Here is a 19,117-nt window from a genome sequence, read left to right on the forward strand (position 1 = left end):
TTTTCAGCTATCAACTTCGGTGGCAACTTTCAGAGATCTGTGTACATGGACTCCAGAATCCCTCTGCACAATCACACTACCAAGAATCTTTCCACTGACCCAGTATTCTGCCTTCCTGTTTTCTTACCAAAGTGAATCACCTTACATTTATCTGAATTGAACTCCATTTGCATCCTCTCAGCTCAATTCTGCAGTTTATCCAAGTCCCCCTGCAACATTCTTCCACACTGTCCACCACTCCACCAACTTTAGTATCATCTATAAACTTACTAACCCATCCACCTATGCATGCATCCAAGTCATTTATAAAAATGAGAAACAGCAATGGTCCCAAAACAGATCCTTGTGGCACGCCAATAGTAACCGGACTCCAGGCTGAATATTTTCCATCAACCAGCACTCATTGCCTTCTTACAGAAAGCCAATTTCTATTCCAAATTGACCAATCACCTTCAATCCGATGCTTCCATATTTTCTCCAATAGCCTACCATCTGTAACCTTATCAAAGGCTTTACTGAAGTCCATGTACACCACATCAACTGCCCTACCTTCATCCACATGCTTGGTCACCTTCTCAAAAAACTCATGAGGTTTGAGAGACATGACCTGCCCTTGACAAATCCATATTCACAATTTCCAATCAAATTGGTGCTTGCTAGATGATTATAAATCCTATCCCTTATAATCCTTTCCAGAACTTTTCCTACAACAGACATAGAGCTCACTGGTCTATAATTAACTGGGTCATCTCTACTGCCCTTCTTGATCAAGGGCACAACATTTGCAGTTCTCCAGTCCTCTGGTACTAAACCTGTAGACAATGACGACTCAGAGATCAAGGCCAAATGCTGTGCCATCTCCTCCCTAGATTCCCAGGGAATTCTTGGAAAAATCCCATCCAGCTCAGGGGACTTACCTACTTTCACACCTTCTAGAATTGATAACACCTCCTCTTTACTAATCTCAATTGTTTCAAGTCTAATAACCCCTATCTCAATCTTCTCCTCTACAATATTCTCCTTTTCCTGAATGAAAACAGATGAGAAATATTTGTTTAGCACCTTTCCGATCTCCACAGGATTCACACACAACTTCCTACTTCTGTCTTTGACAGGCCGTATTCCTACCCTAGTCATCCTTTTATTCCTCACATACCGAGAAAGCTTTAGGATTCTCTTTCATTCCACCTGCTAAAGACTGCTCATGTCCCCTCCTTGCTCTTCTTAACTCTCTCTTTAATTCCTTCCTAGTTGCTGTGTAACTCTCCATTGCCTCATCTGAACCAACTTGCCTCATCAACACATAAGCCTCCTTCTTCCGCTTAACAAGAGATACAATTTCTTTAGTAAACCATGGCTCCCTTACCTTATCACTTCCTCCCTGCCTAACAGGGACATACCTATCAAAGACACACAATATCTGTTCCTTCAACCAGCTGCACATTTCAATTGTCCCCATCCCCTTCATTTTGCTGCCCCATTCCATGCCTCCTAAGTGTTGCTTAATCACATTATATTTGCTCTTTCCCCATCTATACTTCTTGCCCTGTGGCATGTACCTATCCCTTTCCATCGCTAAACTAAACATAACCAAATTATGGTCACTCGCTCCAAAGTGCTCACCTATCACTAAATCAAACACCTGGCCTGGTTCATTACCAAGTACCAGATCCAGTGTAGCCTCCTCTCTTGTCAGCCCTTCGACATAATGTGTCAGGAAACCCTCCTGCACACATTGGACAAAAACTGACCCATCCAATGTACTAGAGTTTCATGCTGCAAGCTCACCTACCTTTTTCTGGATATTCCTGATGTTGAAGTAGACACACTTGAAGCCAGCTCGCTGTCTGTCAGCACACTCCTGTCACCGTGAAATACTGTCCATGTCCTCCCTATTCTCATCCTCCTATGTACTGGAAGTAAAACACAAGTTCCCATCCCCCTGCTGAGCTAGTTGAAACACCCAAATCATTGAGCTGTTTAACCATAGTTGAAGTATGCTAGCTCTGGAGGGGTGAAAATCTGCAGTGTTGTATTGTTTTCAGAAAGCATAATTGTCTGGATCTGATTCAGTACGATCAGTGTTTCAATACCACTCTTAGGTAAAAGTTTCCAAAACTGACAATGTTTAATATCACTTTAATTTGCACAAATAAAGCATGGCAAAGGCATGGAACGAGATTATAACATGAATGAGAGTGCAGAAAGTAACCTATCAGCATTATAAGTGTTTTTAGAGAAAGTCCATTTGATACCATATCCTATTTATTTTTGAGGCTGATTGTCAATGTGGGAAGGTTGTGAACACCAAAACAGAAAATCCAGTTTTTTTTTACCATTCATTCCTCACGCACATAGACTGCTTTTCACTTGAATTGTAGAATGCATGGAATATGTTTTCATTTAATAACTTACTTTTCCTAAATATGGGCGTGAGAATGTCAAGATATTTATCACAGAGGAGCACCATCTTTCTGTTTGAATGCAATTATTTATTTGGGCTACAGTTATACTTGCTTTCTGCAGATTAAGGATTTCTCTGCTAATACACTAATTCAGCAACATGACAACTTAGATGCATCCTTAGACAGTTGCTTCAGTGGAGACACAGTGGTAATTTTTCCAGGAGAATATCATGCCTCAGGATTTGGAATGTTAACAGATGATATCGTTATTAGAGGTAAGTTGTGAAACAATATGTTTATATGCCACCATTATGATCTTTTCTTAACTGCAACTGAAAGTTGATAAATATGGAAGAATATTAGGGGGAATCCCTGAGAAATTTCAACATCTGTGTAGATGTTTTCTACTGTAATTAGTATGGTCCTTCGTTATATTCCCGTTCTAATGTTGGTTCATTTGAATTTTTGGACAGTAATCCCCTTCAGTTAATGCTTCCCCTTCAGCCAATGCAAAACCTCAGTTAAGTAAAAACAAACAATAGTGAGATTGCCAGTTCACTTGTGGAAAGTTCTTAATTGCTACCATAATCCAGATAATTTGTCACTGAGATGGCAACCACTGTTAACGATAGATCTTAGATGTTTAAATAATTAGGCACTGTCAGAATTATTCTTGAGTTATCAGATAAGTACTCATAGTGTTCATATATGTTCGTATTTTAATAAATTTTATTTTAACACAAACATTAACTCATTTAAATTAAATATTCTGACATATTTGCTGAAATAATGAAGGATTGTCTGGCCATTTAAGAAACGGAGGAATGAAAATTGCACTTTCTTACTTCATTGCCCTACATTTATTGCACTAAATTATTTCCCAACCACTTGATTACTGAATTCTATTCATCTTGTTCTTAGACGTGAATCTGTTTGTTCCAGTTGATCTAACAAAATAAAACACACCACTTAGACACAATAGGAAGAACTTATTCTTGACATTATTTTCTTTTGATTCCTATTTTTCTAAATTTCAGACGTTCAATTTAAATAAAATATACTCTGTGAGTTATAGGGATTACTAAAAGGGCAAAGCGCTGTTATACTAGGACTTGAATTTTACCGATTCAGTTGTGTTGACAAATTGACAACAGGTCAACATGTCTCAACAGGCAAGCATGGCTGGCAGTGGCAGATGTCACAAGCAGTCAAGGGATCATTGCAGGAAAATGGATCTAGCGCAGGAAGAAATTTAATTATGGTCAGGAAAAATGAGTGATGTTTTAGAGTTGAAAACTCTGAAAACCTTTAATTAAAAGGCATCCATCAGTTGTGAGGCCAGGTGGTAAATCCACGTATGATACAACATCAGATACCAGTGTCCACATTCAGGCTTCCACTACTCATGCACCCTATCCCCATGCTTAGCTCTGAGTGAATGTTGCATTGACATGATGCAACTTCTCAAAACTCGCTAATGATGAATGTCAATTCACCTTATCATGTGGCAGTACAGTATTGCGCATTTAAATTATCTATGCAACATAGTTGCACCATGAGGCAGAAGTGACGTTGCCCATGTCTATACTTAAAAACAAATGTGCTCAGAATGTCAGGGAATGCCAGTACACCAGAGGTGGAATGCCTTTCATTGTCATTACATTAGTGGAACTGGAGGCCATAAAGATTGGATGGGTCAAACAGAGCAACCTGTCGCTGAAGGCAAGATAGGTGTAAATGCTGGAGAGAGTGAGTAAAACTTTTGGTTGTGTCCAACATTCCCAAGATGATAGCAAAATACTACATATGCTGGAAACTTAAATACAGAACCCTAGAAACACACATCAGATTGGCAGCAGCCATGAAGAGAGAAATACATTTAATTTTCAAGCTAAGGATTGTCCTGTTCTTGAAAATTCCCAAACCAAAACCGCAGAACTGGTCCGTAACATTTTTAATCTCTCATAAATGTTTAATGATAGACTTGAGTATGTTGAGCACTACCGATGCCTTGGTTGCCGCCTCTCTTAAAAGATCAATATTGACAGTGTCACTTCAGACTTGTACAAACTATGCTCCAAGTGTTTGACAACAGATGTCCACATCTCAACAAAAACTTGTTGTGTAGAGAAATTGTCGCCAGACTCCTGCACTGCAGTGAGCCCTGGACAGTGTATTAGCAACACATAACATTGCGAGAAAAATATTACCAGCAGTGCCTCCACTGTATTCTCCATGTTCAGTGGGAGACTGTGCAACTAACATTAGTCTCCTTCTTGAAGCCAGCTGTATAATCATTCAGGCAAAATTCCTGAAAAGTCAACTATGCTGGATTGGAATTGTGTCTGAGTGGCTAAAAAGAATCTCCCCGGCCAGTGACTGCTTTCTCTACTCTTAAGTGCCTCGTATTCCAGGGAGAACAAAGCAAACACTACAAAGGTATTCCGATTCTTTATTTAAAAAGCAACAGCATTGACATTACAATAGCAATATATAGGTTTTAGGAGCACGTTTAGGCCCTTTGGCTGTTTAAGTCATTCAGTAAGGTGGCGGTTGACCTGGCTGTACGCTCGACTCTACTTCCTGCCTGAACCCTTGACAACCCTTGACACAACCCACAACCCTTGACACATCTGTCAAAAATTTATCTAGCTCAAACTTGAATGCAATAAAAGACCTTTACCTTTCATTGTCATTACACCAGTGAGTTTCTGAGAATGATCATTCTACACTCAAATTAATCCTTTGAACAAAATGGGGGTGAATTTTCCCATTCTTCAACAATGTTTTCTTATCCGAGGTTCATGGGTTTGCTTTGCCATGGCTATTGGTGACTCTTGTGCTTTGTTCTGCTCTTCATCTCATTAAATATGTAATCTAGGAATTCATTTTTTCACTGTGATCCTGGACTGTTATTCTGAAGAAGTGACCAAGAAAGGCAAATTGGCTTCTCACTTTGCCGACAGGTAACATGGAGATGCTTGTGGAGAGTGGGAAAAGGCAATACATTTTCACGCTGATTGGCAAAGATGGCCACGTCACTAGACTCAAACAGCCTGTAAGCCTGTACAAAAATAGCGGCTGAGTGGAGTGTCCTCAGTGAAACAGTCCAGGAAGGATAATGATCTCTGTGTTCCACAAGGGTAAGTGCCACCACTTTTTCGCTGCTACCTCACAATCGCAAGGCCACCACACACTCTAAACCTATCACTGCATGCACTTCTTGTTGAGGTTTATGGAAGGCATTATGCCCACTCAACAGCTCTTCACACACATCATTCTTGCAAACTAACTACTCTTTTATTTTCCTCAGCACTTGCTGCTAACTCACTGGAGTTAACTCTGTATTTATTCTGACCCTGCATTACCACTAAGAGCTTTCCTATCTACTTTCATCACACTCAGTCCCTCCTTTTGTATCAATGCAAAAAGAAATGTCTCACAATGGAGTGGAGACCATGAAGACCAGCAGGTACAATGACTCAGCCCATACGAATCCTCAGTCCAAAAGATGTTGGATTTCACCAGGGAAAAATGCAACAGCTTGTGGAGACACAAACACTTCCATTGACAACAACAAGTTCAGATGTGCTGTGCTGTGTCAGCCTCTGACTACTACTACCACTAAGCTATTCTTAACTTGCTCAAATTGCAATCCCTCTTTCCCAACTAACTAATTTTACTCTATGCAAGCACCAACAGCACCCCATGAATCTCTGTCCACAAAAGGACAGTGCCAGAGATCTGAAGATGAAATCACTCAACCTTCATAGGATGTACAAAGTTAAAAATCACACAATACCAGGTTATAGTCCAACATGTTTAATTGGAAGCACACTAGCTTTCGGAGCGACGCTCCTTCATCAGGTGATTGTCGCCTGATGACAATCACCTGATGAAGGTGCGTCGCTCTGAAAGCTAGTGTGCTTCCAATTAAACCTCTTGGACTATAACCTGGTGTTGTGTGATTTTCAACTTTGTACACCCCAGTCCAACACCGGCATCTCCAATTCATAGGATGTACCAGTAAGCCTTTCACCTGCAACTCCCCTATCAATTCTAAAACATTCACAGCAGGTCTGGGCCCTCGAGGCCCAAACAACCCTAGAGACAACTGCCCAAATCTTCTATACCGACAGATACAGAGAATGGTCCGTGCACCTCAGCTGTGAATATTGGTATTGCTCTTTGATATATTGGAGGGATGGGAAGAAAATAACTTACTGAGAGTACATAGGTAGTACAGGTGACACCACATTGTAAAGTTTCTTGCACTTTATACTTGTATATGCACTTACACTCTCGAAGTGTCTGTTCTCATGTTTTTTTTCACTCTTGAATCTGGTGAAATTGCACCTGTTTGAGAAATGAGTATCCTCTTTCGACATCTCAAAGAGGAAAGAAATTGTGATGTCCAGGCTCATCTCTTGACAAGCAACTGACTCCTTTGACTGCAGATGTCAAAGATCTTTGAACCATGGTGGCAATGACTGCAGCCAAAGTGTTTCACTTTGAAGTGGATAACACTGTGAATAAAATCAATATACAGGGATTTCTTCTTCTACATTTTTGGGGTGTGGACTTGGCTGCCTAAATCAATGTTTATCGCCCATTTCTAGTTGCCCTTGGAAAGGTGGTGGAAATCTGCCTTCTTGAATCGCATCAGTTTTTTGGTGCAGATAGACTCTCAATGCTTTTCGGGAGGGAGTTCCAAGATTTTGATCCAGTGACAATTAAGGAGTGGCAATATATTTGCAAGGCAAAAGTGAGGACTACAGATGCTGGAAACCAGAGTAGAGATCAGAGTGGTGCTGGAAAAGCACAGCAGGTCAGGCAGGAAAATCGATGTTTCGGGCAAAAGCCTTTCATCTCGAATGCAAGCAGGGAGCCTCCAGGGTGGAGAGATAAATGGAGCAGGGTGTGGGGCTGGGGAGAAGGTAGTAAAGAGTACAATAGGTGAATGGGAGTGGGGATGGAGGTGATAGGCCAGAGGAGAGGATGGAGCAGATAGGTAGGGAGGGAGATTGGCAGGTAGGACAGTCATGAGGATGGTGTTGAGCTGGAAGGTTGGAACTGGGGTAAGGTGGAGGGAGGGGAAATGAGGAAACTGGTGAAGTCCACATTGATGCCCTCGAGTTGAAGTGTTCCAAGGTGGAAGATGAGACGTTATTCCTCCAGGTGTCGGGTGGTGAGAGAATGGCGGTGGAGGAGGCCCAGGACCTGCATGACCTCGGCAGAGTGGAAGGGGGAATTGAAATGTTGGGCCACGGGGCGGTGGGGTTGATTGGTGCAGGTGTCCCGGAGCTGTTCCCTGAAGCGCTCTGCGAGAAGGCGTCCAGTCTCCCCAATGTAGAGGAGACTGCATCGGGAGCAATGGATACAATAAATGACATTGGTGGATGTGCAGGTGAAACTTTGATGGATGTGGAAGGCACCATTGGATCCTTGGATGGAGATGAGGGAGGAGGTGTGGGCTCAGATTTTGCAATTCCTGCAGTGGCAGGGCAAGGTGCCAGGACGGGAGGGTGGATTGTTGGGGGACATCGACCAGACCAGGTAGTCACGGAGGGAACAGTCTTTGCGGAAAGGAGTGGGGAGGGAAATATATCTCTGGTGGTGGGGTCCGTTTGGAGGTGGCGGAAATGTCGGCGGATGATGCGGTTAATGTGAAGGTTAGTAGGGTGGAAAGTGAGGACCAGGGGAGTTCTGTCCTTGTTACGGTTGGAGGGGTGGGGTTTGAGGGCTGAGGTGCGGGATGTGGATGAGATGTGTTGGAGGGCATCTTCAACCACGTGGGAAGGGAAATTGTGATCTCTAGAGAAGGACGCCTTCTGGTGTGTTCTGTGATGGAACTGGTCCTCCTGGGAGCAGATATGGCAGAGGTGGAGGAATTAGGAATATGGGATGGCATTTTTGCAGGAGGTAGGGTGGGAAGAGGTGTAATCCAGGTAGCTGTGGGAGTCAGTGTGACACCTCCCCCCACCCCATTTATTTCTCCACCCTGGAGGCTCCCTGCCTCCATTCCTGATGAAGGGCTTTTGCCCAGACCATCAATTTTCCTGCTCCTCGGATGCTGCCTGACCTACTGTGCTTTTCCAGCACCACTTTGATCTCTACTCATATATTTGCAAGTCAGATGAGTGGCTTGGAAGGGAACTTGCTGGATATATCTATTGCCCCTTTCCTTCTAGATGGTGGTATTTGTGGATTTGACAGGTACTGTCTAAGAAGTCTTGGTGAACTTCTACAGTGCATCTTGTACATCTTGAGTGTTGCTGCTCCTGAACATTGATAGTGGAGGGAGTGTATATTAATAGATATAGTACCAGTCAAGTGGTCAGCTTTGTCTTAAATGTTGTCAAACTTCTTGAGTATTGTTGGAGCTGCATTCTAGGCCAGTGAGGAATTCCTAGCCACTGACCAGCTTTTGTAGCCAATTTAGTTTCTGGTCAATGGTAACTGCCAAAGCATTGATAGTGGGGCACTGATGGTAGTGCCGTTGAATGTCCAGAGGCAATGGTTAGATTCTCTCATTAGAGATGGCCTTTGCCTGGCACTTGAGTAGTGCAAATGTTACTTGCTACTTATCAGCCAAACTCTGGTTATTGTGGAGCAAGTGCTGCTGGATGGAACTATTCGTGACCCTTTCCATCACCTATCATTTTATTGATAGTTGAGGGCAGACCAACTTGGCAGTAATTGGCTGGGTTGGATTTGTCCTGCCTTTTCAGTAAAGGACATACCTGCTCAATTTTCTGCACTAAGGAGTACATAACATTTTTGGAGCTGTACTGGAACAACTTGGCTTGGGATCCATTTGGAGAAGATGTCTTCACTACTATTACCAGAATGTTGTCAGTATTCAGTGCCTCAAGACTTTTCTTGATATCACATGGAATGGATTGAATTGGTAGAAGACTGGCATCTGCGAAGCTGGGGATCTCTAGAGGAGTCCATTCTGGATCATAAACTCGGCAATTCTGGCTGAAGGGTATTGCAAATGCTTCAGCCTTCTCTTTTGTGCTAATATGCTGGACTCTTCAATAATTGAAGATGGAGAAGTTTATGGACCTTTCTCTCCTAGTGAATTATTTAATTGTCCAGCACCATTCAAAACAGGATGTGGCAGGTGTGTAGAGCTGACCTGTTGTTGTGGAATCACCTCATCCTGTCACTTGATGCGTGTGCTTATTGGCAGACAAATAATCTTGTTTTGTAACTTCACCATGTATCCCTGATGCTATTCCTGGCATGCTATTCTGCACTCTTCATCAAACCAAGGTTGATCCCCTGGCATGGTGGTGGTAGTAGAGGACTTTGCTGTTTACGGGTTACAGGTTGTGTTGCAGTACAACTCTGATGCACCGTTGGCCCACAGGGCTTCATAGATATCCAGTCATGAAATCTGTTTGAAGTCTATCTCATTTAGCACAGTGATGGTGGCATACAACACAATGGAGGGTATGCTGAATGTGAAGACAGGACAATTGGACTTTATTCCTAATTGAACAAATTAAATTGCCATGGTAGGATTCAAACCCAGGTCCTTGGAACATTACTTGGGTCTCTGGATTGCTAGTCCAGCAAAGATCTAGGAGTAGATGTGCGGGTGTCAATAATGCAAAATGGTAGAATGCTTCAAAGAACTGTATACAGTATCCAGCAGGTCATCTGTGACAAAAGGACAATTTGAAGACATTGCCAAAGTCATTGTGTTATACAGTGGTATTTCAACCTTGGAATGTAGTGAGGTAGGTGTTAAGGCACTGATGCAAAATTACAATGACTTGATTGACTACAGCACAGAACAAGTGAAGAAGCACAATAGTCCAATAAATAAGTATTGCCTGACAATGCTCGCAAAGCTACAATATCATGATGCACTAAACGTTCTGAATTATGTTCTAATTGAACTAGCACCATTGTGCTAATTCTTTCAGAGAAGCTGTTTGGCAACAATTGAAGCGATGCCATTTGCAAAGGCTAAGATAAAAAAACTGGAAATTCTGTATCTGGGTGAACATCTTGATTGGAGTGATGAAGTTAAGGTTCTGGCTACTCTAGACAGTAATGTTGACACTGCTGCAATCCTTCTGTATGACCAGCTAACAGATTTCCAGAAGAGGAATCAAGAGAATGGCATCCATTGATGAGACTGCAGTTATCAAGGCAAAAGTCAAGGCAGGTTCTATTCAGACTTTCAGTGAGCTGGTGAACTGTGCTGTAAAAGTTGACCAGTTTCGAGAAATATTCATTTTTCTTAACATCTGTGCAACATTTCAGACATTAAGTTCTGACTGGTAGTGTCGATTTAGTCTAATTAACTCAATTAAATCTAACTCAGAAATTCATTAGAAACAGATCACATGGACAACTTAAGTTGCACATTTCATCTGAACAAAATATCAATCTGGATCCTTATAAAATCGTTAAGACACCAAATAAAAATAGGTGTGAAAACTTGCCATGAAGGAGTGAAGTAATTATCAGCTTCACCTTTTGGTAGTGTATTATACTTAGTGTATGTAGCACCACTGCTAAACAGGTCACTGGACTTCAGAGCTGAGGAAACAATTTTGTGTACTTTAGCAGGTAGAATATACGTAACTGTGAAATAATACAAATATACACTTTTAATTGTTAACAATCACATTGTGTAAAAACTTACCGTATGACATATATCACTCAGACGTATTCCACACACCAGCATAAAAAATAGATGGAACATTGGATGGAAGGCTCAAAACGAGGTGCTTTGGGACTCCTCTCAATCTGCTGCAGATTCTCATCCTCAGAAGATTTCTGTTGATCACCCATTTTGACTACATCTGTGACAATCTCACCATCATTATTTTCAGTTGAGTAGGGCAGAACATACTACAACGGAGCAACTCTTTCTAGGTTATACAGCAGTGTTCTGCTGGAGCAGTCCAAGCAGCAATACCTTATCTTCAAGAGTACAATGGTCTGAACCAATATGACCCTGTGGAAATGTTGGCATCATGTATCTTTATTCTGTGTCACTTTGAGTGTATCATAAAGATGCCATCAGTGGTGTTTGGCAGAGTTAGTCCTTGCATTTTTGCAGCCATCTTTGGAAAGAGGTCTGCAGTCTGCATGCAGCAATAACTGGCAGCAGTGGTCAGAGACAAGTTGAACATTAATAGAGTGAAAGTCTTTTCTGATGATAAATTGGGAAGGTTGGTGAATTAAGCATGGATCCACTGATTCAGTTATACCACACACCTGGAATCAAATTGCACCTCATTGGCAAGCCACACATTTTCCAAGAACAAAACTGCAAATCATGTTTACAAGAAATCTTGACCATTCCATTGTTTATACTTCCTGATGAAGGGCTTTTGCCCAAAACTTCAATTTTCCTGCTCCTCAGATGCTGCCTGACCTGCTGTGCTTTTCCAGCACCACTCTAGCCTACCCTCTGTATCATGTCAGCGAAGCACTTGCAAGCAGTATGGTGCAGTCAATAGTGCCCTGCACCTGGAAAAAGCCCGCAATGATGGATGGGATGTGTCTGGAATGCCTGCCTCTCCTTATCACCAGGGAAGAATATGAACAAGTGTGATCTAGAGAAAATGGCTTGAGAATTCATTTTTGAATTAAGGATTAGGAGATGCTGGTGACATAAAATTCAAGGCAGCTGTAACCTTGATGGGCATCAAGATCGAATGCTTAACTAGTACTTCTGAGCGAAGTCCCGTTCCAGCAGCTAACAGTTCATTGAGGATGGTCTGGAATGTCTTTTAGTCATTTATGAGAGTGGTAGAAAATGACAGCAAGGTCTGTGGATGTGGAGACTGATCATTTTTCTCTGCTTCCTTGTTAGATGTTAACCTGCTGCTTCTCTCTTTGGAGACTATACAGCAGCTGTTGGAGGTTGCTGTTCTCACTGGTCTTGCTAAAGAAGTAGTAATTGCTGACTTGCTCTAGTGTATTCACCTGTAAACTAAGGCCAAAATGAGCCAGTGATTGTGGGAAATGCCTCGGAGAAAATGCATGGTGTGCCACAGATGCTAGGGATATAAGTCAATACCATGCCTTGATTAGGTGCTCTGAGGTATAACTTTATCCAGATGTATTTTACAGACCCAAAAGTCTCATGCTTCATTAACGGAGTGAAGTCTAGCTGTAAGCTGCTGTGATAGCCAACCCTTCCAAAGAAACCACACTTGAGCATTTCAGACCTTGATCTTGCACACTTAGTTAAATGTGTGAATATGGCAGCTCCAAAATGATGTTTTCCAGTTTTAGCTCTGAATTGCGATTCAGAAATGCAGAGATCTTTGACACTTTTATGTTAGCAGGTGTCTAAATTTAATTAGCTAAATTTAATGGAGGCATTTAGTGCAAAAAATGTAATGGTTAGGCTTAGAGTCACACTCACAGAGATGTACAGCATGGAAATAGACCCTACAGTCCAACTCTTTCATGCCGACCAGATATCCTAAACTAATTTAGCCCCATTTGCAGCATTTAGCCCATATCCCTCTAAACCCTTCCTATTCATATACCCATCCAGATGCCTTTTAAATATTGTGATTGTACCAGCCTCCATCACTTCCTCTGTCAGCTTATTCCATACACACACCCCCTCTCTATATGAAGAAGTTGACCCTTAGGGCCCTTTTGAATCTTTCCCCACTCACCCTAAACCTATGCCGTCTAGTTCTGGATTCCCCTCACCCCTGGGAAAAGACTTTGTTTATTTACTCTATCCATGCCCCTCATGATTTTATAAACTTCTATAAGGTCACCCCTCAGCCTCCGACACTGCGGGGAAAACAGCCCCAGCGTATTGAGTCTCTCCCTATAGCTCAAACCCTCCAACCCTGGCAACATGCTTATAAATCTTTTCTGAACCCTTTTAAGTTTCACAACATCCTTCCGATAGGAGGGAGACCAGAATTGCACACATTATTCCAAAAGTGGCCTAACCAACGTCTTAAGATTACTTAAGACCATAATTTGCAATGTCCATCCTTCGAATCTGAATGAAATGACTTGCAATGAAGTGCAATTTAATCCCACATGTGTGGCATTACTGAATCAATGTATGTATTAATAATAAAATTGCCCCTAGTGGGGTCTCAAATGCAAACACTTTTATTCTGCCCCAGAAGAAAAAGTAACTTACACTCCTTATGGTTGAGTTAATTAATTTATTTTGTTCTAATGACTACATACATTTAGTCAAAAGTCACACAACATCAGGCTACAGACCAACAGGTTTACTTGGAAGTACTAGCTTTTGGACCCCTTCTCCTTCATCAGGTAGCTATGGAGCAGAACCAAAAGACACAGAATTTATAGCAAAAGATGATAGCATCATGCAACTGAAACAATATATTGAACAAATGTAGATTGCTGTTAAGTACTTCATCTTTTAGAATGGGTTCCAGTTTTTGGTTCGTTAATATATAAATCCTAGACCTTTTAAGTCACATTCTTGAGATAACTTAAGATTTTATAAAAAAAAGGTGACATCTCAGCTCAGACAATGCATTAAAAGTGTGAGGTTAGAGTCTGTCTGATTCTCAATTTTGAGTCAGACTTGTTCTGTTTCCAAAGTAGGAATTTATAAAATGTAACGTGGATCGACTGCCTGGAGTTTGCATGCTTTTTGACCAAAATGGAATGTATCTGCAAATACAATGCTGCAAATGCAAGTGTGTGTGTGTTGCAAGTGTGTGTGTGTGTGTGTGTGAGAGAGAGAGAGAGAGAGAGAGAGGCGGAGACGGGCACATGAGAGAGTGTGTGCTTATGTGTGTGTGTGCGCTTGGTAGAGTGTGTGCATGAGTGTGACGGAGTATAAGCCTGTGGAGGCTGTGTGCATGGGTGTGAGTGTGGGGGCTGTATATGTGTGTGTACGAGAGAGAGTTTGTGTATGAAAGAATGTCTTTATGAGTGTGAGTATGTAAGAGTGTGTGTTTATGTGTGTGTACGAGAGAGAGTGTAGGGTCATCTGTCGTGTGACATGAACCCAAGGTCCCGGTTGAGGCCATCCTCATGGGTACCGCACTTGGCTATCAGCCTCTGCTCAGCCGTTCTGCATTATTGCATATCCCGAAGTCCGCCTTGGAGGATGGTCACCCAAAGATCCGAGGACGAATGTCCCTGACCGCTGATGTGTTCACCGACTGGAGGGGAACATCCCTGGCTGGTAATTGTTACATGATGTCTATTCATTCTTTGTAGCATCTGCTTGGTCTCACCCTCTCACATTCTTACCTACAACATATGAGGTAACATTGACTGAGTCACGAGTACCTGCTGCGCTCATAGACATGCTGTCTCTCATACACACACATATACACACCCCAGACACTCTCACCCTCTCACAAGTAAATTCTGTGTCTTATGATCCGGCTCCACAGCTACCTGAAGAAGGAGCAGGGCTCCAAAAGCTAGTACTTCCAAATAAATCTGTTGGCCTGTAACCTGGTGTTGTATGATTTTTAACTTTGCCCACCCCAGTCCAACACTGGCACCTCCACATCATGCGTGCATTTAAATAAAGAACCATATATTTACTCTTTTCACCATTTTTGACCCTATTTGCTGCTGTTTTATGCTTTTACATTGAATGCCTTTCTTTCCTACTCTGGGTGTCACAATTAAAGTAATTCTGCAGTACTGCAGTATCATTTTGCTTTGCAAGCCTGTAGGTCCCTCTCCTGAATCTGCCTTCCCCAATAAAAATCATTTAAAGTCTAGTTATTCATCAGGACACTAATCTCAACAGATAACTTGATTATTGAGCTATTGTCCAGTAAACAAAGGTACCTGATTGCTCTGATGGACACTTGATGCCACATGAGTAGTATTAATGACTCACTTGCTCTTTGGGAAATCCAGCCATTGCCTTGGACTTCTCTCTGTGCCTGACTGGCTGTTTGGCTGTGACTTTAATATACTGGCCAGTCTAATGTACTTTGTGTCTGAGACCTCTATTGTGCAGCAATAGGTTGCTGACTGAAAGATGCATGTATATTTCCAGATCATCTCTGGAATAATCCACAGATAAAAAGCTTGAGTGCCACATTACCTTAAACGCTACAGTGATTTGGTGCCGATCACTGATCATTAGCATCAACCCTTTCCCCAGCATACTACACAGCTCCACTACCACCTCACTGGAAAGACAAAGTCATGTAGACATTGGGTTCATGTATTTTGGTGAAGATGACCCTTTTACAGGTTACCCCTTGGATGTCCTTAGGACATCCAAGGGGTAACCTTCTGGAAACATCAGGCTGCTCTCTTACTTCCATGTGCCCTCTCATTCATGTCCATTGCTTCCTCAGGACACTGGAACACCTGTGGCTGCTTCACAACCTTCCTTATAGCTGCAATCCAATTTCTAGCTAATATCCTCCTCAGTCAAATGTCTGAAAACGTTGGCTGCCATAGCCAGATGAAGCCTACACTCTGATGAGCCTCTCATGAATCTTGTTATGCCTGCAGTGAACTGAGAGATACCTGGCCCCACCCCTTTTATTACCTTAAAACTTGATAGCATCAACTTTTGAAAGCATGACTTCACAAAACAGCTACTATTTCCCTCCACAGCTCTATTGCTACTAAGTTCTTGCTCATTTGAGTACATGAGAGTTTGAACTTCTGTGCATCTGTGGGGCTTCAATAAAATCAGACAAAGAGTAGAAAAATACCTGAAAATTGGCACTTTGTTGACAGTAATTACCTGACCACCACCAATCTGTCAATCTTTCCCACTGCCCATCTGATAAAATTACTTGATGACAGGAAGATGTTAAGGAGTCTATCTAAAGCAGCCACATGCCATTATTCTTTTTAACCCATGCTATTCTTACCATGATGCTGTCTTGTTTTGTCCCTTCTTATGGTCAGTAAAATTCTTCACTTTTACATTATTCATGAATTTCCATGTTTTCCCTGAAAGGCAATCCATGTGCTTATGCTCTAAGTTGCAAATATCAAAAGCACGGTGGCTCAGTGGTTAGCACTGCTGCCTCACAGTGGCAGGGACCCAGGTTCAATTCCAGCCTCGTGTGACTGTCTCTGTGGAGTTTGCACGTTCTCCCTATGTCTGCTTGGGTTTCCTCTGGGTGCTCAGGTTTCCTCCCACTGTCCAAAGATGTGTAGGCTAGGTGAATTGCCCATAGTGTTAGTTGCATTAGTCAGAGGGAAATGGGTCTGGGTGGGTTACTTTTCGGAGGGCTGGTGTGGACTTGTTGGGCTAAAGGGCCTGTTTCTACACTAGGGGAATCTAATCAAAAGATCATGCAAATACGGCCAGCTTGTTCTCAGTGATTGGTTGATTGGGCATTTGTTGGAGAACCGCATTATAAAGCAGAATGCAGAGCTCTTGTAACACAGTGGTAGCCTTTAATCCCAGAGGCTTAGGTTCAAGTCTCAACTGCTCTAGAGTTGTGTAATAATTTATAGGCTGATTGTAAATGCTGCATTCTACTTTTTATATCTTATAATGAGAGAACCCCATCACTCTCTGATCAGAGTTGTTGAGAGGGGAAGGCAGAAAGCTCTGGTAGCTGTAAAAGATAATGACACTTCTCTCCAGACTCTGAAGACAGGAAGACTTGTATGTACACAGGGTTCCTGATTTATATACATCCAATTTACAAATGCTAATGCTTACAAATGCAATCCTATACCTGATTTTAATGTTAAAGATCTGACATACTTGTAAGTTCCTTTATTTACAATTGGCTGTTTTCCATTGTCCTGCATTGTACTGCAACTTGACATGCCAACAGACTCCAGAATGGAACCTGTTTGCAAGCTAGGGACTACCAGCATATGTTTATTCTATGACCGCAGGTTGTCCCAAAACATTTCACAATCAATTAAGAACATGTGAATTGTAGACACTGACATAATACAAGAAATGTGACATCCATTTGTGTACAAAATCAGCAATATGATTATTGCAATTAATTAGTGTTTATTGGGAAACAGATATTAGCTGGAACATACATTTCTGTAAAATAATGCTTCAGCATTTTTAATGTCCATTTAAAAGGGCATGTAGATCGTTTTAATGTCTCATGTGAAAGGTAACACCTCCACCAGTTCAGCGCTGCTTCATAGCTGAACTGGAGTGCCAGCCGAGATTTTGCACTTAACTCCCTGAAGTGGGATTTGAACTCATCAATTCTATCTCAGAGATACGTGTACACCTACCTACAGCCTAAAAAACAAAGGTTTTCAGTTATCGCTAGAAGATCCTGAAGCCATCCTGCCCCTGGTGCAGGTCAAATGGTGATTAAAGAAAGAAGACAGATCACACAGAGACCTCTGCACTATTCACTGCGGATTGAGAAGACAGAAACTAGACCAAACGTTGCTGCTGTCAAATATTTCTGTTATACATTCTTACTACTATTGCAATCATGCAGACATAAATATGATATTAAAATCCCAAATGTAACAAAGTAATTAGGTCAGTGGCAGGAGGTTATAGGATGTCTTGAGTGTTCCTAATTTTTAATTATTTAATTTTCCTGTCTCCAAAATGCGTATAGTTGTGTGATTTAGAGAATTTCAAACAATTTCTTAAACTTGTTAAAAATTGTTAGTTGGAAAACTGTGTTCATAGTGATGTCAAAATTTAGAGATCTTCATAAAAAACAATGTGATTGCTGTTCTAGTCAAAATTGATGTAAATAATTGCAATAATTAAACTTATAAATTCATGATAAAAATTTGTTTTCTGAATTAACAGGGGCTGGAAGTCGTGAAGAAATCGTAATCTTTTCAGATCCCACACAAGACAATTTTGTGGCTTCGAAATCCCAAAATATTAGCTTAGTTCACCTGACTTTAGTACAGCGTGGAACTACTGATGGCATTGTGGTTGTAGAATCTGGACACATGACTCTTGAAGATTGTCTGTTAAGATGTGAAGGCACTGGCATTTGTGTTCTCACAGGAGCAGCCTTAACAATGAAAAACTGTGAACTGACAGGAGCTCAAGTTAGTATAACATAAGTGCAAATTAGAAATCAATCTGTGCATAAATACTGCATCTCTCTTCAAAACTATTAACTTGACTTATGCTTTCACTTTAACATGATTTGGAAAATGTCACTGAATGGTACTGTCAACTCCTGTTAAGTACAATAACTGTTAGAATTTCTTTCACCAATTCATTCAATGAACATGACACTGGAAGCCAAAACACGAGTCATCTAACTCTCTGTCCAGAATGGGTTGGATTGAGCAAGCACCAACAGGTACCAAATAAAACTTTGAAACTGATGTCCACATTTTAAGGGGGAATTCAGCTGTCCTCAGTAGAGTAGATAATAATCATTGAAATTTTGAATTTTCATGAGCAGTGTTCATTTGCTTAAAAGGCCAGACTTGAACTCAGGGTCATCACATACTCTTTTAATTGCACGTCAAAGGAAACAGGTGCCATGGGAGTAGTTTATATATTTGGAGAGTCAATGGCCTAGTGGTATTTTTGCTAGACTGTTAATCTAGAGATCTAGGTAATGTCTTGGGGACCTTGGTTTGAATCCTGCCACCGCAGTTGGTGAGTTGTTTGAACTCAGTAAAATCTGGAAGTAAAAGTCTAATAATGACCATGAATTCGTTGTCAATTGCTAGAAAAACCTATCTGGTTCACTAATGTCCTTTGGGGAAGGAATCTGCCATCCTTGGCTGGTCTGGCCTACATGTGACTC

At 41.5% G+C, this 19,117-nt stretch overlaps 1 protein-coding gene across 1 annotated transcript in view; it reads left to right on the forward strand.

The window, feature by feature from the left end:
- Positions 1 to 19,117, forward strand: part of LOC122554733 (testicular spindle-associated protein SHCBP1L-like) — a 73,993-nt gene that overhangs the window by 40,648 nt on the left and 14,228 nt on the right. Inside the window, exons 7-8 of the mRNA XM_043700111.2 lie at positions 2,527 to 2,680; positions 18,151 to 18,401. Coding sequence (XP_043556046.1) covers positions 2,527 to 2,680; positions 18,151 to 18,401 — 405 coding nt within the window. The remainder of the gene's footprint in view (positions 1 to 2,526; positions 2,681 to 18,150; positions 18,402 to 19,117) is intronic.

The sequence above is a fragment of the Chiloscyllium plagiosum genome, unplaced genomic scaffold (assembly GCF_037043375.1).
Source record: "Chiloscyllium plagiosum isolate Xiang-an unplaced genomic scaffold, Cpla_swu_hap1 HiC_scaffold_9, whole genome shotgun sequence".
Taxonomy (NCBI): domain Eukaryota; kingdom Metazoa; phylum Chordata; class Chondrichthyes; order Orectolobiformes; family Hemiscylliidae; genus Chiloscyllium; species Chiloscyllium plagiosum.